Source organism: Paramisgurnus dabryanus, chromosome 15 (genome assembly GCF_030506205.2).
Source record: "Paramisgurnus dabryanus chromosome 15, PD_genome_1.1, whole genome shotgun sequence".
In the NCBI taxonomy this organism is placed as follows: domain Eukaryota; kingdom Metazoa; phylum Chordata; class Actinopteri; order Cypriniformes; family Cobitidae; genus Paramisgurnus; species Paramisgurnus dabryanus.
Genome location: NC_133351.1, coordinates 8,920,529 through 8,945,380, shown reverse-complemented (window position 1 = coordinate 8,945,380; position 24,852 = coordinate 8,920,529). Strand labels below are relative to the sequence as shown.

Here is a 24,852-nt window from a genome sequence, read left to right as displayed (position 1 = left end):
AATGTCAAGCTGCCTGAAAATATGAGAGCCAAGAAATAGGCTTGCAATGAACAAAAGGAAATGGAAAACGGGGCCAAGCTATTAACTCATAACCAGGAACCGCATGACCGCAAAAAAACTTACTCGTCTTTCCAGTTGGTTTCATTTATCATCAGCAGATGGTCAATACTCATGTTAGCAGCCCCCAGCACTATTTGGGCTAGGTCCAACTCCATGCTGTTGTTGCCCAGTAAGATGAGGTTCTGGATGGTGTGGATCAACTGCTGGGTTATGTCAGATGTTTGGGTAAGAGGGTTTTGGTCCATCTGGAGGATCATTAGCATGGCATTCAGGGTCTGTTCGAGGTCACCAATAATGCTGCTTGAGGCGTTTGTATCAATGTGTGGCACCATGGCAAGAAGACTGTTGACGGTATTGACCAGTAGAGATACTGCCTGATCTACATTCCCAGAAGAGCTTTCATTAACGACAGTGGACATTGTCTCCATGAGGTTGACCGTCATATTGAGATATGGTATTCCCTCATCAGGCATTATAGAGTATAAAGCTATTACAGCATTACTTGAAGAATTTAGCACTTGTGAAAATTGGATAGGGTAATCGGTCGCCGTAAGGCCTTCGTAAAGGCTCTGGGACACTTGGTTTGACATGGTCATCAAGATGTAAGTGAGGTTGTCTGGGGTCATTTGCGTGGATGCTGTATCGTATGTTACGTTAAGTAAGGTAAAGAGAAAGCCTGTAACCTCTTGGGAGATTTCTGGGAAGTTTGTCATGATTTCTTCAGGGCTGGATAAATTTGAAAGGGAAGAAAAGAGAATGGATTTGACAGTGTCGAGGTAGGCGTGGGTTTCGGTGGGGAGAACAGCAGACATCTGATTGAACGTTTGAGTCAGGAGACTCTCCCATTCTGCATTGTTGATCAGGTTGTAGTTAGACGTGGAGAGATTAAACAGGATTTGGGTGGCCAACGCGCTGCTGAGGATTAGGGAATTGGTGACTTCTTCAACAGGCTGTCCATTTGGAGTTGTTGTGATGCCGGAAAGGTTAAGCAGATTGTTGAGAGTGTCAGTGATCAGGCTGGTTGACAAAAGGACTTCGTTTATATCTCTAGGATATGCCTCAAGCAATGCAAAGGCTTTGAGCATTTGTCTAGATATGTTGAAATACACCGCTTCATCTCCAGACAGCATAGAGGAGAAGGCTTCAGATGTTTGGTCGACAGCTGTCAAAAAGGGTGTTACGCTCATTTCCGACCCTGGACTGGAAAATGGTCCGATCACGTTTTGAAGAATGCCAGAGGCCTGAGGGTTGATGTATGCGATTTCCTGAAAATTCTCAGCAAGGATGGTATTGAGAGCATTGAGAAACTTGACTGCAGTGTTGCCATTTCTTTCAGATGAGAGAATGGTTGACACTGAAGCTTGAAGTTGTTCAGCCACAGGCTTAATTCTTTCTGCAACGTTTAAAGAGGGGTTCTCCGATATCACCGTGGCCACATCAGCCATTCTTCCCAGGCTTTCTGTCAGCTTTTGTATGTTTTCTAGATTTTTCAGATTCAATCCCTCTTCGTTTATCATCATGAACATCTCCAGAAACGTTTCTGCATTCCTTGGGAGCGTCAAGCTAGTCAGCGCATTAAGTGTCGCATCGATGGTTTCCTCTTGACCTGAAGTCATTTCTCCCGAAAGACCCTTTAGTATGACAGCCAGGTCCGGATTTGCAAAGAACACATGGACGGTCTCCAGAATCTCGGTTGTGGTGGGAGGAGCTAAGAGTGTTAGAAACAAGAAGTTGTAGTTGATGTCAAGAAGGTCGAGGAAGTCGTCAATAGGTTCCCTCTTGACGTCACTTACTAGGCTTCTGGTGCTTCTGGTATGGGACAAAAGATCACGTAGGTTTTGTCCATTAGCCAGCTGCATTTGGAGCGGGTTCAGGTAGTGTTCCTCAGAAGCAAAAAGCTCACTCGTTTGTCTGATTTGTTTCATCATGTACAAAACATTCCCAGCAATGTCAATGAAGGTATCCGAAAAGCAATTTAGTGGAGATGGTGCTGCTGGTAGAGATTTCAGAAATTGCCTTAAGATCTCATAAAACTTTGTCAGGGCCTCTATGACAAAACTGGCTCCAGTTTCTTCTGGAAAGATTATCCAGTTGACAAATTCAACAGTTTTCCATAGGATGCCGCTCGTGTCTTCCAAATACAAAGCCTGTTGCATTATATCATACAGCACTGGCACATCTCCCAGCAATTCCATATGAATGATTTGTTGGATTACATCTTTTATAATATTGTCAACTGTGCTTTCATTGGAGTGTACGTTCCCACCAAGGATAGATTCGATGGAGTCCTCTGTAAAGTTCATTCCAGTTAGGACGATCTCTAAAGCATGCATGACAATATCTTGTTCAGATGTTGAATTTTGTAGAAGACTCTGTGGGAAGTACTCCATGGCTTGTTCAATTGCCTCGATGTATGGCGTCGTCCAGGGATACTCTGTACCAATTTGGTCCAGAGCCATTTCCATTGTGGACATGCTGAACAACATAAAACAAAAAATGTAATTAGTATAACATATTCATAAAAATAGCTTACAGGGACACTACACTTTTTTGAAATATGCTCATTTTCCAGCTCCCCTAGAGTTAAACATTTGATTTTACAGTTTTGGAATCCATTCAGCTGATTTCCGAGTCTGGTGGTATCACTTTTAGCATAGCTTAGCATAATTCATTGAATCTGATTAAACCATTAGCATTGCGCTAAAAATAACCAAAGAGTTTTGATATTTTTCCTATTTTAAACTGTTCTGTAGTTACACTGTGTACTAGGACTGACAGAAAATTAAAAGTTGCGATTTTCTAGGCAGATATGGCTTGGACTATACTCTCACTCCGGGGTGATAATCAAGGACTTTGCTGCTGTAACATGGCTGCAGGAGGCTTACGCAGCAGCTGAAAATAGTCCCTTTAGTAACTTTCAATGGCAGGGGACTTTTTTCGGGCAGTCCGTAATATCACTACGCCTGCTGCAGCCATGTTACAGCAGCAAAGTCCTTGTTTATTACGCCATAATGAGAGTATAGTTCCTAGCCATATCTGCAAGGAATTTTCTGTCGGTCTTAGTACACGATGTAACTACAGAAGAGTCAAATTTAAATAGGACAAATATCCAAACTCTTTGGTTATTTTTTAGCACGATGCTAATGGTCTAATCAGATTCAATGGATTATGCTAAGCTATGCTAAAAGTGGTAGCACCAGACCCGTAGATCAGCTGAATGGATTCCAAAACTGTAAAAATCAAATGTTTAACTCTAGGGCAGACAGTTTATGACATGGCTAGGCTATTTTAATGTATAATGTATATAATATTTGACCTTAATTACTTCTGGTTTCCCAGACAGGGATTAGACTAGTCCTAGACTAAAATAAATGTAAGAGCTGTCCAAACTGAAAACAACTTGCACTGACATAATATCTTAAAATACATCAGTGCCCTTTGTTTTGCCTTAAAATGCACACAGGTAATGTTTTTAGTAAGGCATGTTTGTTAAAACCTATATAAACTAAGGCCTAGTCCTGGCTTAAGCTAATCCCTGTCTGGGAAACCACCCCAATTTGTTCATTATTTTAGGGAGCGCTTAATATTATATTAATAGAGCTGTATAGTTATAATACACTTGGAGAATTCCCATCACGGTCAATGATCTCAGGACGGCACATAAATGTTCCCGTAGAGATTGATTTGCCCAGATATGCCCAAACGCATAATTTGATTCCTATCAGTAGTCAGTTCATTACAAGGATGAGCACATAAAGCAGAATCAATTTAAAAGCAGGCAGACAGAGATAACAGAATAATAGAAACTATTTTATCTCCTCAAACCTGTTTGGAAGTCAAACTGAATAAATCAACCTTAATGCAAATTTAATTACTCTTACTCATTTTGTTTTCATTGGTTGCATGAATCGGAACCCTCGTCCTTATGGGCAATAAGTGCAAATCTCTAAGCAAATCTGAGAATGTATTTTCGGTAATATAATCTGGTGCATGATAATGCAGAGGTATAATGGGCATATGAGTGCCGTCTAAATGGCTCTATGCTTTTGTCATTGCCAATTCATTCGAGCAATAAAAAAAAGTCACAGTAAAAAGCTCAATACACATTCATAAAGCTAGCGAGTGTGTATCTTTATAAAAGATCTTTCTCTCTGCCTTTTGTTTTGTGTCATTTAATACGAATCAGGTTGTGTATCACTGTGGGAATATCTTGCTTTCACCTTTGATAAAGCTGGGCATTCCAGTCAGACAGGTTTGTTATTTCTGACACAGAAAGGTTGGACAAAGTCGATGTGTAATATAACAGGGTTTCCATTAGGTGTTCACTAGCAATGGTGTGGTTCAAACCAGCTTCGTAAAGCATCTCCAGCGACTGGACTATCATTTCTGCCGTGGCGTTCACCCACAAAGGGTCCATCTCCTGTTTTAAGCAAGAAAAGCAAATGTACAAGAAATACACAGGGATGAAATCAGTTTTTAGTACACACTACCACCTAGTGGAGACACTTGTATTTTATTTATCAGTAATATGATAAAAGACTATTAGTGTCAAACTATTAAAGGAATATTCCATTTTCTTAAAAGAATATAAGAAAAGACACCATGTCATCCAAAATGTTGATGTCTTTCTTTGTTCAGTCGAGAAGAAATTATGTTTTTTGAGGAAAACATTGCAGGATTTTTCTCATTTTAATGGACTTTAATAGAGCCCAACATTTAACACTTAACTCAACACTTAACAGTTTTTTTCAACGGAGTTTCAAAGGACTATAAATGATCCCAAACGAGGCATAAGGGTCTTATCTAGCAAAACGATTGTCATTTTTGACAAGAAAAAAAAAAAAATGAACTTTTAAACCACAACTTCTCGTCTAGATCCGGTCGTGATGCGCCAGCGTGACCCCACGCAATGACGTCAAGAGGTCACAGAGGACGAACGCGAAACTCCGCCCCAGTGTTTACAAGTGTTGAGAAAGAGGACCGTTCCTACGTTGTTGTATGTCGAATGATACTAATTAATGTATTTGTGTCAATTTATTGTTTACAATGGACCGCAAATGTGCGTTTCATATATGTAACTCGTGACCTCTCTACATCACTACGCATTTACGTTAGGTCACGCAGGAAAGGACCTAGACAAGAAGTTGTGGTTTAAAAGTGCATATTTTTTATTTTTCTTGTCAAAAATGACAATCGTTTCGCTAGATAAGACCCTTATGCCTCGTTTGGGATCATTTATAGTCCTTTGAAACTCCGTTGAAAAAAAATGTTAAGTGTTGAGTTAAGTGTTAAATGTTGGGCTCTATTAAAGTCCATTAAAATTAGAAAAATTTTCCTCAAAAAACATAATTTCTTCTCGACTGAACAAAGAAAGACATCAACATTTTGGATGACATGGTGGCAAGTAAATTATCTGGATTTTTTTTTTAAGAAAATGGACTATTCCTTTAAAGGGATAGTTCGGCCAAAAACGATATTAAACCCATGATTTACTCACCCCCAAGCTGTCCGAGTTGCATATGTCCATCGTTTTTCAGACAAACACATTTTCGGATATTTTAGAAAATATTTTAGATCTTTCTGTTCATTAAATGTAATGTTACGGGGTCCAGCAATAGTCCATGACCTTCAAGTCCAAAAAAGTGCGTCCATCCTTCACAAATTAAATCCAAACGGCTCCAGGATGATAAACAAAGGTCTTCTGTGGGTAATCCGTGCGGTGTTGTTGTAGAAATATCCATATTTAAAATGTTATTAACGTTATAAACTACCTTCCGGTAGCGCCGCCATCTTGGAGTGATCCGCATTCAGGATGAGAGCTTACGCAGCGTACAGAGGTTTCTCTGCTGCTGCTCTGTGCCCCCGCCCTCCGAATTTGTCATACGTCACTAAGAAAAGTGCGTACACTACGCTAATACTCTCTCCTGAGTCTAAGATGGCGGCGCTACCGGAAGGTAGTTTATAACGTTAATAACATTTTAAATATGGATATTTCTACAACAACACCGCACGGATTACCCACAGAAGACCTTTGTTTATCATCCTGGAGCCGTTTGGATTTAATTTGTGAAGGATGGACGCACTTTTTTGGACTTGAAGGTCGTGGACTATTGCTGGACCCCGTGACATTACATTTAATGAACAGAAAGATCTAAAATATTTTCTAAAATATCCGAAAATGTGTTTGTCTGAAAAACGATGGACATATGCAACTCGGACAGCTTGGGGGTGAGTAAATCATGGGTTTAATATCGTTTTTGGCCGAACTATCCCTTTAACTAAAAGTGAATGTACACTACTACAGTAGTTAAAAGTTTAGGGTCATTCACTCATTATTTATATGTGACCCAAGACCACAAAACCAGTCAAAAGGGTCAAATTTTGCTAATTTAAGGGTCAAATTTATATATCAATTGAATAAATAAGCTTTCCATTGATGTATGATTTATTAGTATATGACAACATTTGGCCAAGATACAACTATTGAAAATCTATGGGTGCAAAAAAATCGAAATATTGAGAAAATTGCCGTTAAAGTTGTCCAGATGAAGTCCTAAGCAACACATATTACTAATGATAAATACACATTTTGTATATTTACAATAAGAAATTTACAAAATACTGTATCATAATGGAACATGATCTTTACATAATATCCTAATAGTTTTTGGCATAAAAAAATCTTTAATTTTGACCCATACAATGTATGCTACAAATAGGTCCGTGTAACGCTTCACAATTCCATTTTCAGACCATACAATGTAAATGCAAAAATAAAAAAAATGAACCTAAAAGTTCATTTTTCATTTTTTCTGGATAACCTTGTCATTGGATAATTGTCATTTTTCTCTCATTTTCTTAATTTTACTTTTACTAAACTGTAATTTAAGAAATGAAACATTTAAACAAATGAAAATTAGGCGATTTTCTCTTTTTTGTATTTTTCGTTTATCTGTTTGCTGTGGGTCGTACTCGGCGCACACTCTTTCGGTGATCTTTTACCGTAATGATAGTAATATGCGCGCATATTAATTGTCCACGGCCCGTCAGTATTGCAATTGATCCAGATCAATATGTCCAGTAAAGTTAAGATTAATCAAAACAGTACTGACAGGAAGACGATCACATGTACCTTGGCTGTTATTGGCCAAAGAATGTGAGCTAGAAAGACGTATCACGTCAAATGTGTATACGTATAACACAGATGTAAAATACTAATACGTTAATTTATTTAAGGTTACATTATAATTATTACTTTAACATGAACTTATAAGGAAAGTTTTGGATTATGTGGACTTGTTAATTCATAACTATTTTATTAGTTATAATAAACACCTTCCAAAGATCTGTGACTACTAGGCAATCTTAAACTTTTGGAAATACCATACTGTAACATAATTTAGTAACAATAATGTAATCAAACATTTCGTTTTTTATTTATTTAACTGTAATCACATGTTCGATGGCTCCAAACGGTTTGTAATAGCCTATTCATGTCTCCAGTGCCTCTGAAAATGCATCATTATTACCCACGAAAGTGGTATAAAAAATATGGTCACGTATGCTGACGACCACAGATTTTCCCTCTGAAGCTGGAGGTCACGGTTGCATAAAGAGGGTCTTGTCTATATAGTGATGGATGGATGATCCCTTTTCCAAGCACATCTGTATTGCTTCTGTTGCTTGGTCGGACTACAGAACTTCGTCCCTGTGTGGAACGCGCATCATTTCATCATGCTCTTTTAAAAGCCAATCTGAGGACCGCACGCATTCAGCCTCACATTATAACCACCCGCCGAGGTTGTGGCTGCTGCGGACTATAACAATAGAGGAAGTTTAACGTCATATCACCATGGACAAGTGTCAGGGTGCGTGCAGCAGGGAGAGGTGACTGGAAACTCGGATTACAATGATCATGGAACTTTAATTACAAAAACAATAAACAGACAGACTGGCATGATAAACACACATCACATAATACTCTATTAAACTGAGAACCTTCAAAGAACAGGGGGAAAACAGGAGAACTAAATAGTGGACCTGATGAAGGTGAGGATGATTGAAGACAAAACACAGGCGAGGGAGCGTGGAGGATCATGGGAAATGGAGTCGGTGGGGAATGAATAGGAAAACAGACAGGATGACAGGATCGTGGCAACAAGACCCTCCTTATATGGCTTACCTGACCTCCAGCTGCAGAGAAAAAATCTGTGGTCATCAACATACCAGTATGACCAACCATATTTTTATGCCACTCTCGTTGGTTACTAATATGGTGCATTTAAATTTCAGTGATTTCAGTTAAATAAAAAACGTTATTAAGTTATGTTACAGTGTGGTATTTCCAAAAGTTTAGGATTGCCTAGTAGTCTCTTTGGAAGGTGTTTATTATAACTAATAAAAAAGGTATGAATTAACAAATCCACATAATCCAAAACTTTCCTTATAAATTCATGTTAAAGTAATACTTATAAAGGTAACGTTAAATAAATTGACATATTTATAAGCCTGTATTTCACATCTGTGTTATACGTATAGGCTACACATTTGACGTGATACATGGCTTTCTATCTCACATTCTTTGGCCAAAATACCAAATATAGCCTACATTATATACGTCATGGCAAAATCATTGCATCGTCTTCCTGTCAGTACTGTTCTGATTAATCCTAACACTGTTACTGGGCATATTTTAAAAGAGTGATCTGAATCAATCGCAATACTGACGGGCCGTGGACAATTCATATGTGCGCTCATTATTATCGTTATGATAAAATATCACCGAAAGCGTGTGCGTCATAGCCCCTCTAATGTACGACCCACAGCAAACAGATAAACGAAAAATACAAAAAAGGAGAAAATCGCCTAGTTTTCTTTTGTTTAAATGTTTCATTTCTTAAATTTCAATTTAGTTAAAGTAAAATTAAGAAAAGGAGTGAAAAATGACAATTATCCAATGACAAGGTTTTCCAGAAAAAATGAAAAATTAACTTTTAGGTTCATTTTTTCTATTTTTGCATTTACATGTATGGTCTGAAAATGGAATTGTGAAGCGTTACACGGACCCAAATATACCTGTGTGACCTATGACTGGTTTTGTCGTCACCGGTCACATATTTGTTCACAATTTAAAATAGTAATCTCCTTTAAAATTGAATAACACTTTTTTGTTTTATTATTCGGTCCAAAACATCATTTTAAAAAACTATATAGTTGAAACTAATATTTTGTTGGTACAATTATATTTTTGTTATTTTTAATAATAACTTTCAGATCTAAAGGTTTTTAGGACTGTATGAAACATGTCAGTTACCCTAAGTGACCCTAAACTAATGACCAGTAGTATACTGTATGTATGAAAATTATCATCTTACCGTCATATTGTGAATTGTTGCTGCATATTCTGGTGTATTAAAAGCTGCAATGACTGGCTGTAGACTGATGTTACACCATGAGACAACATTATCTTCACTGATTCCAGCAACCTGAACGATCTCCTGCCATATCTGCTCAATCTGGCTGCAGTTTAAGCTTTGATGCTCCAAACCAGCCTGACGGATGAAGCAACAGAAAAAAATAATTACCATGTTGCATATACTGTAAAATATGACATTATTTAGTTTTGCCATAAATGCAAATGTATTATTTCCTTTATATTTTATCCAAATCAGGATATTACATCACTGACTAGAACCACCTGTCCTCAGACCATAACCCAATACTTGAAGATTAAAATATATTAAACTTAAGAAATATGCTTTGAAAAGAATTTAAACTTGAAACAAGCACAACACATCTTTTACCTCTATCCCATAAGAATAAGCCTGAAGTATACTCAGTTTTGATATGTATGCAAATGTAAGCGCACAGTCGAAAGCATAGCCTTGCAAAGGATAGTTTATTTGACTCATACAGTTTGTGTACAAAGTTGTTCGATGCATGTGCATTGCGACAAAATGCAATGCATCTCCTGGGCTACATACACCTGTATGTGCACACTCTTCTGATGACAAAAATTTACAAAAATTGCGGCACACGTAGACCCTCGTGTAAATAATATACACTATAAAATGTCCTATACTTCAGCCTTTAGCCTACATATCACAGTTATCACCATAAGAAGATTAATAATGGCTTTTGGTGTTTAAAAATGCCTATACTTCTTAGCAAAAACCACATACCAGCTTCTGTCTGATGTTGGTGAAGTATTTTGCTGTCCATTTTTGTTTTTAACACTCAACATTTAGTTTTTACATTTCAATTTTGTTGACGCTCTGGCGCACTCATTTTCTAGTTTTTCAGCGCTAGCAACATCTTTTGGACATTGATGGTATTGCATCAAATGAGTCATTCTGGACCAAAATCCTACGCTAAAACTGATTTTGCCAAGTGGTTGATGTCCACCGGGCAACATATTGTGTTGACCCAAGGACAACATTTTTCTAAATAAAACCTAAACCCAACCCAAACCCCAACCCTTACCGTAACCAAACCCTAAAATCAGAGGGACATGATAAGTGAAAAACAAAGGTCTAGAAACAGCTAATCCTGGTTGCAAGCTTAAATTTAAAACAAACTGTAAACTTATTTCTGAAATCTGATTGGTTGATTGAAATGTTGTCCCAGGGTCAACATAATGTTGCCCTGAGGACATCAACCACTTGGCAGAATCAGGAGAGCCCACCTCGTTTGGTTTGCCCACCTTGGCTGTAAAAGCATCTGACGTTTTCTTGTAAATTAGCATTTTTATCAGACTCTTAATGGACTCAAAGGCTGGGATTTAGCGGATTTGAAGCCAAAGTATATTTAATGCACGTATAATGCCGAGAGCATTCGGTTAATATCTCATTTTTGACGTAAGTAGCGTTTAAGCGGCTTTTGCATCGGAGCCTTTCAAATGTTAATTCACTTTTCGCATATTTGAACATTAGTTCAAAAATGTGAAGTATGGGCTACTTGCTGAGCCTCAAGGCCAAAGTATGGTCCATTTCTTACACAATTGTGTCATGTCTGTGTACAGAGCCCAGGAGATTGCATTCTGTTGCAATGCGAATGCGTTGAACATCTGCGTACACGTATAAATCAAATAATCTATACTAATGCGCGTATGTTCGCATACACATAAAAAGCTGACTATACTTTGGGCTTAAGAGTGTGAGAGAGAAGAGAAGCCATCATTTTGTGAATTCAAAGAGCTGGTGTGATTATTGATACTCTTGTAGACAAAGCATTCAGTGAGCATATAATAGCCTAGCATGGATATATGACTCCTGCCAAGATTAAAGTATCTTTTGTTAAAAGAAATCAGATTTCCTCTGGAGGTGAAAGGAACCACATAACACATGGTACAATGGATGAGAAACTAAATAAGTGGGTCATTTATGGTGTTATAAACATAAATGCACTTTTTGGCACACCAAGCGTGCAATTGTGAACCTAAAAAAAGGTCAGGGAATGTGTCTAAAAATAAATCACAAATTCTCAAACCACGTTCACGTGATTTCTTTTGTTGCTGTTTTCTTGTCCAGGTCACTCTTGTAAAAGAGATTTTAATCTCAATACGTTTTTTAATTAACCTGGTTAAATAAAACACACAAGTACAATGCCTATGACACAGTTTGGAATCAAAAAAATGTTGTCATGCATAAGGGTAATCTGACATGGACTGGTTGTACTCTAGACAAATGTAAATATGAATGTACTTTTACCAGGCCTTCGGAAACACTAAATCTGAAAACTTTAAAAGTCAATTTAAATATTTATCCAATTTCAGAAAATTTGGATGAACGCTAGAGAGTTTTAAAATAACTTTTATTTAAATAACTTTATCTCTCGACTTTGAGGATTTAGCTGTTGCAGATAAAGGAAGTTTAACTAAACGTTTTTAATTTTTTTTATCTAAGCCTCCTGTCTGACAACACCGAATTTATCTTGAGTTCTATCTAAAAATTTGTGAATTGTCAAACACCTACTGTAAATCACTCGTGTTTGATATACAAAATAAGTTATACATGTCAGAATGTCTTAAAAATAATTTAACACGAAACGTCACACGCAATGCGAAAGGCTTTTATGAAATAAATGTTGATATTTTAATAACTTTTATAACTTGATTGATATGATTGATATGAGTTTTAGTCAAGCACCCTTGTGAGATCTCCCTTCGATTTTTGATTTTGGTAAATCCGAGCTTGGCAAATACATTTTTACTCTTGTAAAAGAGTCTTTTTTGGTTTTACACTATCATGCTTATATAACTTTGTTACTGGTGTAGCTAAATACCTGAAACTCACTGTAGGTGTTCTTATGACACTGTATGTCTGTAGATGTATCATTACTCATGACTTTTGTTTGCTGAAGTCTACATAACAATTGCAAAAGAAAACAATTCCTCTAATGCACTTCAAAAAGGTACAGACCAGCCCTCTATTGTACTAAAGAACCTGCATTCTTCACATTCTCCTGAAGTATTTTTACATTCACATAGGAATGCTGCTCTAACCTGTACAGCAACTTCTGTTGTTGACAGAAGCGCCTGTGGCAATCCACCAACAATCTGCGGAACAGTGAAGCCGCTTGCGTTCACGGCTTGAAAAATGTCAGTCAGAAGGCTGGACAACGGCCCCTGAAGTGTGTAGAAGAAATCTGTAAAGAAGAAATAAAAGGATTAGGCCACAATACAAATCACTCTTTTCCATTTAATACAAGTGAATGAGTTCCAAAATAACTTTTGATAACTTGCAATATAATTCACAAATCATATTGAACAGTTTCATAATGCTGTACTTTTAATAGTTTTTTTATTCATAGTTTCAGTATGAAAATTATGTATTGTAAGGAATAATTGACAACCAGCCACTGAATAAGTAAGAAATTATTGACAACGGGCCATTGAATTATGCTTCGCGTCGGGTCCTGATCACACTGTCGGGGCTTATTTCCCAATAACTACCGGCTGCCTCTACATTATCCCGCTTATTACACGGCTACTTGCCACATAAGAAAAAAAACTGGACATGAATATGAATTTGAAACATTTTATTGGCATATTTGTTTTAAATTAACATTTTTATCCTTCCGCGAAACTTTGCACAGATGCATAAAATGATCGTAATACCTTATTAAGATCCTCTGCTTCATACTTGTCTCCATTTTTTCTCTTTTAGCCAGTCTTTGAGAAGTTTTAATGCCCATTCTGTATTTTTTTGTGTGTTGGCTTCGTAGCTGTCATGCTCTATTTTGTCAAGTTCAGTCTCAGTAAGCTGTCTGTGTCTTGTCGTGGTTGTCGAGTGTTTGTCACAAGATGGCGCCAAACAGACAGTTATCTTTATTCAGGGTACCCCCAGGATTGTCAAACCTAAATTCAAGGCTTTTTAAGACCTTTTTAATACCATTTCAAATGAAATTTAATACCTACATCGCACCCATTCGGGTAGAATAAATCATTTTAAATAACGTAATATAACTCAAATAATTACTATTTACAAGTGTTTGAACATTCATGACAACATGCCTCTGAAAGGCTGAGTCCAAGGCCCAAACGGCCTATTATCTTTACCCATCAATCAAAACCAACAATCAAATAGATTTAATAGATTTAAATGTACATTTATTGTAAATTTGAAAATCCCTAAATCAGGGATGGGCAACTGGAGGGCCAGGGGCCACATGCGGCCCGCCTCTTTATCTTGTGCAGCCCGCCACGTTTTAATATGACCATTATGTCGGATAAGGTAATTTATGTTAAAACAATAGTCTTGTTTGATCCATGAAATAAGCTGCAAACCAAACAATAACACCAATTTTAAGGTATTAATTTTTTGCTGTTTAATATAGTTAAGATAATAACAACATCTAATAACACTCATCAGTAATGCTCTGAACCAGAATAATACTGACAAACAAAATTAACCATATTATGGCAAATGAAACAAAACCCCCTCAAACACAACAACAAATTAAAATGTAATGCTATTTTGACCCTAAAAAGACAAGAGATCTGTTCACTGAACCAAACAAAAAACTGGACACAAGCTCATATATAGATATATTTCTGTTAATCTTTTCTGTTAATCTTTATACAGGACCATACTAAAGTTTTCTAATGCTAACTTAGTGTGACATTGTAAATATGTAGCCTATAGTATGTATTGCAAGTTGATATCATCTAATTAAACAGTAAACAAAATATATAAAAGCTTTCAAATTTGCGTCATTGTTTGCAGCTTATTATTGCATGGATCACACAAGACTATTGTTTAACAAATGACCTTCTCCGACATAATGATCATATTAAAACATGTCTTTTCTACCTAGATTTACTAGAGACGGATTGTGGAACAGAAGATTGTGTGTGTCACTGATTAAATCAAACAACCGATCACAGGTGCTTGGACACCCGTCATTGTCCGCCCCCACAGTCCCAAAGTCAACTTGATCGAGCAAGTGCGTGTTGTGCAGCTGCGAGCGCATAGAGAGAGTCGAACGAGCGCTCATCCCAGCCTTTACTTTATCATCCCAGCCTTTTCACGTAACTTTTTACTTTGCTCGCTTGACTGCATTTGTGCGCTTTGAACAGAGGTGCGCTCTCGGGAGGACGTTTTTCAGCGCGCGAATAGTGTTCTGTGAACACGCGAGAATGCTTTCCTGCGCGCGAATAGTGTTCTGCGCGCTCGCTAAGATGCTTTTCCAAACATGGATAGTGTTCTGCGCTCGTACCTGTCGCTCGCGCGTGGTTTTTGTGCACGCGAGTTTTGTGTCTGAATTAACAGCATACAAATCTATTGATCATTTGCAAAATCAAGACCTCCGTGGAAAATTCAAGATTTGAGGTGAAATTCAATACCTTTTAAGGCCTTAATATGGGAAAATGAAATTCAATACTTTTTCAAGACTTTTAAGACTCCGCGGGTACCCTGTTATTGATCTTTATTGGCGCGGAGCGATTTTACTCGTGAAAGTAGTCCGGCTATGCGTTATTATTTTGGAGCGGTTATTATTTGAAAAGAACGAACCTGCAAATGTCTCAACTGACCAATCAGAATCAAGCATTCCAGAGAGCCGTGTAATAAAAGAAAATAATGCACACACAAGGTGCAATGTTTCACCGCGGGTGTGCATTATTTTCAAATAATTCAAGGGACCGTAGTCAATTATTCCTCTTATACCACGGTTACCACAAACATTGCTCTGGTGCCTATTTTTAAGAAATTTGACAAGTTAGGTGTGCAGTTATCAGAAATAAATGCATACCCACTGAACATTTCTCAGCCAATCAGAATACAGCATTCAACCGACCCGTGGTATAATTTAAAATAATGCATACCCACTGTGGCACTGCTTTGTGCCTCCTTACCAGCTTGAGTGTGCATTATTTTTAAATTATACCACAGGGCTGTTGAATGCTTTACTCTGATTGGTTGAGAACCATAACATCCCAACCACAACCCTCGTCCTGGCTTGGCCTTGTCTGTGAAACCAGGCCAGTGTCTTATTGTCTTACTTGTACACAGTGCTAGCGTTTCTTTTTATCTTATTTTACATTTTTTAAGCAAAGCTGACTCTGAAAAAACGTACTAGAAATTAAATGTACCTATACCTGTGCCAATGGCAATAAACCCGAATCACGATGTAGATTTTTCTTACATCATAGCAAAATATTTTTTTTTACATCTGTGTAATGTTTTTTTTTAGCTTAATATGTAAACAAGTAGTATTGTATATAGTACGATATATTCAAGATATATGAATAAAGTTTCATCATCATACAGGATATTTCTTCTCAAGTTAACATTTATGTTTGCGGGATGTTTGCGTTCTAAAAACTAAAAAAAAAATACCAATAATTTTTTATACAGTTGTAAATCTATTGTCAAATGTGGGCCTCCATCTCCCAGCTCTTCTGCACTTCTCACCTGTTTGCGCCGTCATGTTTTGAGTAGTGTTGACCATGATCATCTGCATTGTGGACACAACAGAGGGCAATGACTCCCACATTTCAGTTTCATTGAAAGTTGACAAGAGATCCGCCAGCATTTTCTCCAACCTATTGATCAACAAACACAGTCACCTTCACATTCATTTCAGGCCCTCACTTAAAATGCTCCTGTAAACTGTTTGTTTTGGGGTCACAGAGACTGAAGTCTTACAACATGACATGTTTGGATGAATAATAGATGTTTTCAGTTAGTTGATGTTGAGATTGTGTTGTTGACAGTAAGTACAGCAAAGGCATTCTCACTTGTCAAAGGTGTCTTGGTCGGCATTGCCAGAGAGGATCTGAACCAGCACAGCTGCAGCTTCAGTGACGGTCTCAGAGGACTCATTCATGAATGGTGTCACGTAACTTATGAACTCGACCAGCTGTGGCATAACAGAACATGTTAATGTTTGATAAAGGTGTACAGTTACATATACAGTATGGACCAAACGTTTGAGAGCAATAGAGGAAATCCTCCTAGGACTTTTCGCCAACAGGGTCTTTCCCCTAGCGTTTTTTTTTTCAACCCCTGGGGAGTCTGCTGACATTGGCTTAACTTTAACTGTATTCTGCTGTTTATGTTTTATGATTTTTCTATGTTTTCCTCTATCTATTAATGTAAAGCTGTTTTGAAACAATTAAACAATTGTAAAAAGCGCTATATAAATAAAATTGAATTAAATGTGCACCCCTGGTAATACAGATATGTACATACTAGGGGTGTGACGAGATCTCCTGCGATGAGATTACATGTGTCTCGCGAGATTTCTTGTGGACGCGCTGGCCGTTTCTCAAATAAAAGACTGCATCCTTTGGAGGTCGCATTTTTAAACTGCATTTACTTCGTCATTGTCTTATTAGAGACTATTAACAAAAATAAAAATTGTGTAATATGCTCACGAATTGCGAATGTAATGCTCAGTTAATGATCTGAAATAAACCTTGATGACGTATGCAGCCTGCATATGCGACCTCTGGAGGATGCAGCTTTCTGTTTGACCCTTTTACAGTGCATGCATTATATTTGTCTTTAACTGCGTTTGCTTTTTTGTTTAGGTTTCCAATAATGTTCGTTTGTGAACTCGTGTGAAGTCTGAGACGCGTTGTGTTTGTCTGTTGATCAGTGTCAGATGTGAAGTCTCAGCAGATTAAACCCTCACACAGAGTTTACATGATTTAATGTCTGCATGTTCTTGCTGAAACAGTGGCTGTATCATTTCCCGTGTAAAGAAATGGACATATATTAAATATTAATATGGATTTAAACATTTGTTTGACTAAAAATAAGCATTTCTCTCCGTCTAAAGTGAAAGGGAAGACAGCATCCGCGAGACGAGTCCTCTATCGCCCCCTGCAGGCATTTGTTATAATATATACATAATGCTTTTTATTTATAGGCCACAAAATGTTGTTTAATGTAACTTGGTTTTAATACTTTATTTGAACCAATTATTATTGCATCTTCGTTATTATGTAATTTTAAATGCTACTGCTCACTTGGGTCTATTTTTATTACCCGAAAATAACAAATTACTTCTTTATTAGTTAGCAAAATAATTGTTAGGGCCAGTCCTTGATCAGTTAAAACGTTTAAAAATAATGTGATTTCAGTTTCTTATTCATTTATTTTATCATTGAGGGTTTCTTAAAAAGTGTAAAAATATCGTCTCGTCTCGTTCTCGTGAACCCAATCTCGTGTTTCGTCTCGTCACACCCCTAGTACATACTGTACATAAATACGAACATCCGCTAAAAACAACATTTCATGAGAATCAGCTATCAGTATCAGACATTTGAGAGAAAAAAAATTTCAGCCAACCGACCTGTTCTGTTATTTCACTGATGTTGCCAAGACTATAGTTTCCAAAGTTGTCCCAGAGGTTTATATTGCCTGAGAAAACAAATATGGAACTTGATAAGGTTAACAAAGGAGAGATAGCTGAAAAAGGCCATTCAATAATCTGTTTAATAGGGCGTTTTTGTTTTGAAACCCAACAAAACCGCAAACTTGCCTTGATGTGGGCTCAGAACGTACTCAATGACCTTAAAAGCCACAGACATGATGGACTGAGATGTGCTGTTTGATGGGAGAGAATCCAGTATCTCTTTTAACACATTTAGGATGCTGAAAACAAGAGATGAAAGTTGACTATCAAGACCCACAGAAATATGTACTTTTAAAAAAACAACGTAAAACAGTTTAAGATGAGCTGCGAAACAGTTGGGGTTTTAAGCATTTGCTTAAACTTCAAGGGAACATGACGTCTTTTTGGTACTTACTGTAAGCTTATTCACCTAATCCCCCATAGTACATACATATCCTTTTCATCTCTGTGCGTCACGTAACTCTGTCTGACGCACCCACTGCTAGCCTAGCTTAGCACAAAGACTGGAAGTAAATGGTTCCAGCTAGCATACTGCTCCCAATAAGTGACAAAATAACGACAACATTTTCCTATTTATATATTGTGATTTGTATAGTCACAGAGCTTCTCGCAAATCTATTTGCACATGCTGTAACTTTACAAATCACAACATATAAATAGGAAAATGTTGACGCTATTTTGTCACTTTTCAGAGCAATAAATCCATGCTAGCTGGAACCATTTACTTCCAGTCTTTGTGCTAAGCTAGGCTAGCGTTGGGTGCGTCAGACAGAGTTACGGGATGCATGGAGATGAAAAAAGTATGTATGGACTTATCTTACTCTGGGGGATACGTTGAATAAGCTAAAGTCCCAAAAAGTCAGCATGTTACTTTAAAGGTATAGTTCAAACAAAAATAAAAAACTGGTCATTTACTCACTTTCACTTATGTTGTTACAAATTTCTTTGTTCTGATGAACACAAAGGAAGGTATTTGTAATAAAGCAAAAAACAAAAGCACCATTGACTCCCATAGTACTAAAAATACAGGTTGGTAACAACATGAGGGTGAGTAAATGATGACAGGATTTTCATCACTATCACTATCGCTTTAAAACCTGGTCAAGCAAGCTAAACCAGCATTGGCTTGGTTATGCTGCAAAACTTGCAAGCTGGTTTTCAGCAGGGTAAATGCATGCATAGATGTACAGACAGCAACATTATGTATCTACATTTGTTTTCGATAGAAAGCATTTTAAATAATGTAAACCATCTAAACTCACACTTCATTCCATTTGTCAGATCCACCAGGTCTGGAAACAGTCTTCAAATAGGTGAAAATGATGTTTGTGATGGGTTCCAACACCTCGTTCGCCTCTGCCGGCAGAAGCACCTCAATAATTTCCTCCACATTTTGGACAATCTCCTGTGTGACGTTGTTAGCTTGGGCGTAGCTCATATTGGGATTCAGGATCAGTTGGAGTGAACCGTGTAAAGCATCAACAATCCCATCCAGAGGTAGAGGTCCGGTCTCATTGGACATGCTCTCCAAAGCCACACTCACAGCACTGATGATGGCTCCTATGAAGTTTTCACTTTGAAGACCACCATCGGTGCTGGCGACCTGTAGAGCATTGTTTAGTTGCTGAGACACCTGATGAGAAATGGCGAAGAAGGCCATCTCTTCTGGCGAGAGCAGGGATTGGATTAGTTGGTCAAGCTCCATCATGGATGTTGTGCCATCTGCAAAGCTTGCATTCCACTGGTTGGCAAACCAGTTGGTAGTAAAGTTTCCCTCATTGGAGCTTAGTATGCTTTCTGTGATGTTTAGCAACATGGAAATTATGGGCTGTGCTGTGTGGTTCGATGGCAGGGAATTCTGGAGTTCGTTTATCACATTTAGTACACTGAAAATATGTAGAATATATATTAGTAATATATAAAGTAACAGAGATATAATGTAAAACAAAATATTGATAGGAAGACCAATCTGAAACATCTCTACACTCACATTTCATTCCAGTTATCAGTTGCAGCAGGTTGGGAGATGTTATTCAGATAGCTGAAAAGGGTATCGGTGATGGGAACCAACACATCAGTTGCCTCCACAGGCAAAAAGTAATAAAGTACTTCATCCAACTTCTGGGCATGGTCCAGCGTGAGGTTGGTAGCTTCAGGATAACTCATATTGGGGTTTACAATCAACTGAAGGAAACCATAATAACTACCAAGAATGTTGTGAACCACATCCAGAGGTAGATCTACAGTCTCATTAGATATGCTTGTCAGTTGGTTAATAATCCAGTCTTCTGTCATGTTGTCCCCATTTGGGCTCAGAATGAAATCTGTGACGTTTAGCAACATGGAAATGATGGACTGCGCCGTGCTGTTTGACTGCAGTGAATCCTGAAGATCTGTCATCACATTTGGTATCCTAAAAAAAAAGAGAATCATCAAGTCTGTCATATAAAGTCAAGTGGCAAATTCAGAACATCACACGCTATCTACCATACAAAAACCATGATATATGTAGCAATGAAATGGCAAGTTTTAGTAGTAAGTTAGCAAACTACAGAAGATAGAAGATGGAGAAATCTCTCATGATTACGCTATTTACATACTATCTATAGAAAGAGCTAGAGTTTTAATATGTTTTCTAAACTTACACTTCAGTCCAATTCCCAGGTCCACCAGGTTGCAAGAAGGTCGGCAAATAGGCGAAAAGGATGTTTGAGATGGGAACCAGCACCTCATTTGTCTCTGCTGGCAAGAGAGCTTGAATTATTTCATTCAGCTGTATAATAGCCTCCTGTGTGAGGTTTCCAGTTTGTGCGTTGCTCATATTGGGGTTCAGGATCAGTGGGAGTGAACCATGAAAAGCACCAAAAATACCATGGATCACATTCTGAGGTAGAGGTGCTGTCTCATTAGAGACGCTCTCCAAAAGCACACCCAACACACTGATCATGGCTTCAATGAAGTTTTGGCTTTGCAGACCATTATCGATGTTAGCAACATGGACGGCATAGTTTACTGATGGAGTAATCTGGTCAAGAACAGTTATAATGCTTTCTGTGATGTTTAGAAACATGGAAATGATGGGCTGTGCTGTGTTGTTCAATGGTAGGGAACTCTGGAGTTCTTCAATCATATTTAATGTACTGAAAAAAAACATGGTATGTATTATATATACATAAACAGAAAAAAATTATATTATGTAAAATGAAATATTACATATTATCTACACTTACATTTCATCCCATTCATCAGTTGCACCAGGTTGGGAGATGTTATTCAGATAACTGAAAAAGCTATTTGTGATGGGAATCAAAACTTCAGTTGCCTCCCCAGGCAAAAGAGCATAAAGTACTTCATCCAACTTTTGGGCATGGTCCAGCGTGAGGTTGGTAGCTTCAGCGAAACTTATATTGGGGTTTCCAATCAACTGAAGGAAACCATAATAACAACCAAGAATGTTGTGAACCACATCCAGAGGTAGATCTACTGTCTCATTAGATATGCTTGTCAGTTGGTTAACAATCCAGTCTTCTGTCATGTTGTCCCCATTTGGGTTCAGAATGAAATCTGTGACGTTTAGCAACATGGAAACGATGGACTGTGATGTGCTGTTTGATGGCAGTGAATCCTGAAGATCTGTCATCACATTTGGAATCCTGAAAGGAAACATTTGGAAAAAGAGAGAGTATCATCATGTCTGTCATATAAAGTCAGTACACAGATCGCTTTTATCTAAAGTGACAAATCAAGATCATTGCATGCTATCTATCATAAAAGAGACAGTAATTTCTGAAGAAATGAAATGGTTATTTTAAAGGCCCCCATGATAAAAATCAAGTTTTTATTATTGTTTATATGTCTATGAGGTGTTTTTAATATACTTCATCCTTTAACACCACTACTGAGTGTTTTTCCATAAAATTGGAGTTTTGCACAAACTCATAACGCGGTTTGAAATCACCTTGGTTTCCTATCTCACAAACATTTAACCAATCACATTATCACAGTTGAACACCTAACATTAGCACTAAAAAATTTGTGCTACAAACGCGGAGTTTACGTATGCATTGTGTCAAACTGGACTTAACAGATGTGTGTCTGAAATTGACGATTGTAGCATCTATTGACTAATATATCTATGGTCTGAGGTGGTGTGAAAGAGTGGAGGCAGGGACTAATTTGCATATTCATAGATCCACTTATACTAAATGAGGCAAGAGTGTAGAGCAGGCCCTCCAGGACCAAAGTTGCCCATCCCTGGTGCAGAGTTACATTCAAGCTGTTTAACAAATTTCTGTCACGAGAAAAACTTTTATCTTTGCTAGAGTTAGTGACTTACAGAATATAGAAGATAGAGAAATGTCAAATGATAGCTCTCTCATGATAAATTGTTCACATATTATCGACAGAAAGAGCAAGAGTTATAATATATTTTCTAGACTTACATTTCATGCCATTTTTCAGGTCCACCAGGTTGCAAGAAGGATGGCAAATAGGCAAAAAGGATGTTTGAGATGGGAACCAGCACCTCATTTGCCTCCACTGGCAAGAGAGCTTGCATTACTCCATTCACTTGATTAATAGTCTCCTGTGTGAGGTTTCCAGATTGTGCGTTGCTCATGTTGGGGTTCAGGATTAGTTGGAGTGAACCATGAAAAGCACCAAAAATACCACGAATCACATCCTGAGGTAGAGGTGGTGTCTGATTCGACACACTCTCCAGAAGCACACCCACAGCGCTGATCATGGCTTCCATGAAGTTTTGGCTTTGGAGACCATGATCAGTGTTAGCTACATGGACGGCATAGTTTACTGCTGGAGTAATCTGGTCAAGAACAGTTATAATGCTTTCTGTGATGTTTAGAAACATGGAAATGATGGGCTGTGCTGTGTTGTTCAATGGCAGGGAATTCTGGAGTTCTTCAATCATATTTAGTGTACTGAAAAAAAGCATTATATATTACATATACATAAATAGAATGAAAATAGAAATATCATGTAAAATGAAATATTACATATTATCTACACTTACATTTCATCCCATTCATCAGTTGCACCAGGTTGGGAGATGTTATTCAGATAGCTGAAAAAGCTATTGGTGATGGGAACCAACACTTCAGTTGCCTCTACAGGCAAAAGAGCATAAAGTACTTCATCCAACTTCTGGGCATGGTCCAGCGTGAGGTTGGTAGCTTCAGCGAAACTTATATTGGGGTTAAGAAACAACTGAAGGAAACCATAATAACAACCAAGAATGTTGTGAACCACATCCAGAGGTAGATCTACAGTCTCATTAGATATGCTTGTCAGCTGGTAAGCAATCCACTCCTCTGTCATGTTGTCCCCATTTGGGTTCAGAATGAAATCTGTGACGTTTAGCAACATGGAAACGATGGACTGCGATGTGCTGTTTGATGGCAGTGAATCCTGAAGATCTGTCATCACATTTGGAATCCTAAAAAAGAGAGAGTATCATCATGTCTGTCATATAAAGTCAGTAAGCAGATGCGTTTATCCAAAGTGACAAATATGGAACATCACACACTATCTATCATACGAGAGACAGTAATATCTGTAGCAATGAAATGGTAATTTTAAAGGCCCCCGTGATAAAAATCAAGTTTTTATTATTGTTTATATGTCTATGAGGTGTTTTTAATATACTTCATCATTTAACACCACTACTGAGTGTTTTTCCATAAAATTTGAGTTTTGCACAGACTCATAACGCGGTTTGAAATCACCTTGGTTTTCTACCTCAGAAACATTTAACCAATCACATCATCACAGTTGAACACCTAACATTAGCACTAAAAAATTTGTGCTACAAATGCGCAGTTTACGTATGCATTGTGTCAAACTGGACTTAACAGATGTGTGTCTGAAATTTGACAATTGTAGCATCTATTGACATATATATCTATGGTCTGAGGTGGTGTGGAAGAGTGGAGGCAGGGACTAATTTGCATATTCATAGATCCACGCATACTAAATGAGGCAAGAGTGTAGAGCATTTGGATGGGCAACGTCGGTCCTGGAGGGCCAGTGTCCTGCAGAGTTTAGCTCCAACCATAATTAAACACAACTGAAGCAGCCAATTACGGTCTTACTAGGCAAACTAGAAACTTTTAGGCAGGTGTGCAGAGGCAAGTTGGAGCTAAACTCTGCAGGGCACCGTCCCTCCAGGACCAAAGTTGCCCATCCCTGGTGCAGAGTTACGTTCAAGCTGTTTAACAAATTTCTGTCACAAGAAAAACTTTTATCTTTGCTAGAGTTAGTGACTTACAGAATATAGAAGATAGAGAAATGTCAAATGATAGCTCTCTCATGATATATTGTTCACATATTATCGACAGAAAGAGCAAGAGTTATAATATATTTTCTAGACTTACATTTCATGCCATTTCTTAGGTCCACCAGGTTGCAAGAAGGTCGGCAAATAGGCGAAAAGGATGTTTGTGATGGGAACCAGCACCTGATTTGCCTCCGCTGGCAAGAGAGCTTGCATTACTCCATTCACTTGATTAATAGTCTCCTGTGTGAGGTTTCCAGATTGTGCACTGCTCATATTGGGGTTCAGGATCAGTTGGAGTAGCCCAGGAAAAGCACCAAAAATACCACGAATCACATCCTGAGGTAGAGGTGCTGTGTCATTCGACACGCTCTCCAGAAGCACATCCACAGCACTGATCATGACTTCGATGAAGTTTTGACTTTGGAGACCATTATCGGTGTTAGCTACTTGGATCTGGTCAAGAACAGTTATAAAGCTTTCTGTGATGTTTAGAAACATGGATATGATGGGCTGTGCTGTGTTGTTTGATGGCAGGGAATTCTGGAGTTCTTCAATCATATTTAGTGTACTGAAAAAAGCATTATATATTACATATACATAAATATAATGAAAATAGAAATATCATGTAAAATGAA

General features: G+C 37.8%; 1 protein-coding gene across 1 annotated transcript in view; it reads right to left on the bottom strand.

Annotated features, from left to right (window-relative positions):
- The window catches only part of abca12 (ATP-binding cassette, sub-family A (ABC1), member 12), a 101,906-nt gene that overhangs the window by 49,401 nt on the left and 27,653 nt on the right, over positions 1–24,852 (bottom strand). Inside the window, exons 21-35 of the mRNA XM_065252099.2 lie at positions 24,315–24,785; positions 22,955–23,377; positions 22,368–22,862; positions 21,156–21,578; positions 20,571–21,065; positions 19,916–20,338; positions 19,188–19,811; positions 18,052–18,164; positions 17,863–17,930; positions 16,301–16,422; positions 15,975–16,105; positions 12,563–12,705; positions 9,435–9,611; positions 4,281–4,480; positions 124–2,535 (exon numbers count right to left, since the gene is read on the bottom strand). Coding sequence (XP_065108171.1) covers positions 124–2,535; positions 4,281–4,480; positions 9,435–9,611; positions 12,563–12,705; positions 15,975–16,105; positions 16,301–16,422; positions 17,863–17,930; positions 18,052–18,164; positions 19,188–19,811; positions 19,916–20,338; positions 20,571–21,065; positions 21,156–21,578; positions 22,368–22,862; positions 22,955–23,377; positions 24,315–24,785 — 6,720 coding nt within the window. The remainder of the gene's footprint in view (positions 1–123; positions 2,536–4,280; positions 4,481–9,434; positions 9,612–12,562; positions 12,706–15,974; positions 16,106–16,300; positions 16,423–17,862; positions 17,931–18,051; positions 18,165–19,187; positions 19,812–19,915; positions 20,339–20,570; positions 21,066–21,155; positions 21,579–22,367; positions 22,863–22,954; positions 23,378–24,314; positions 24,786–24,852) is intronic.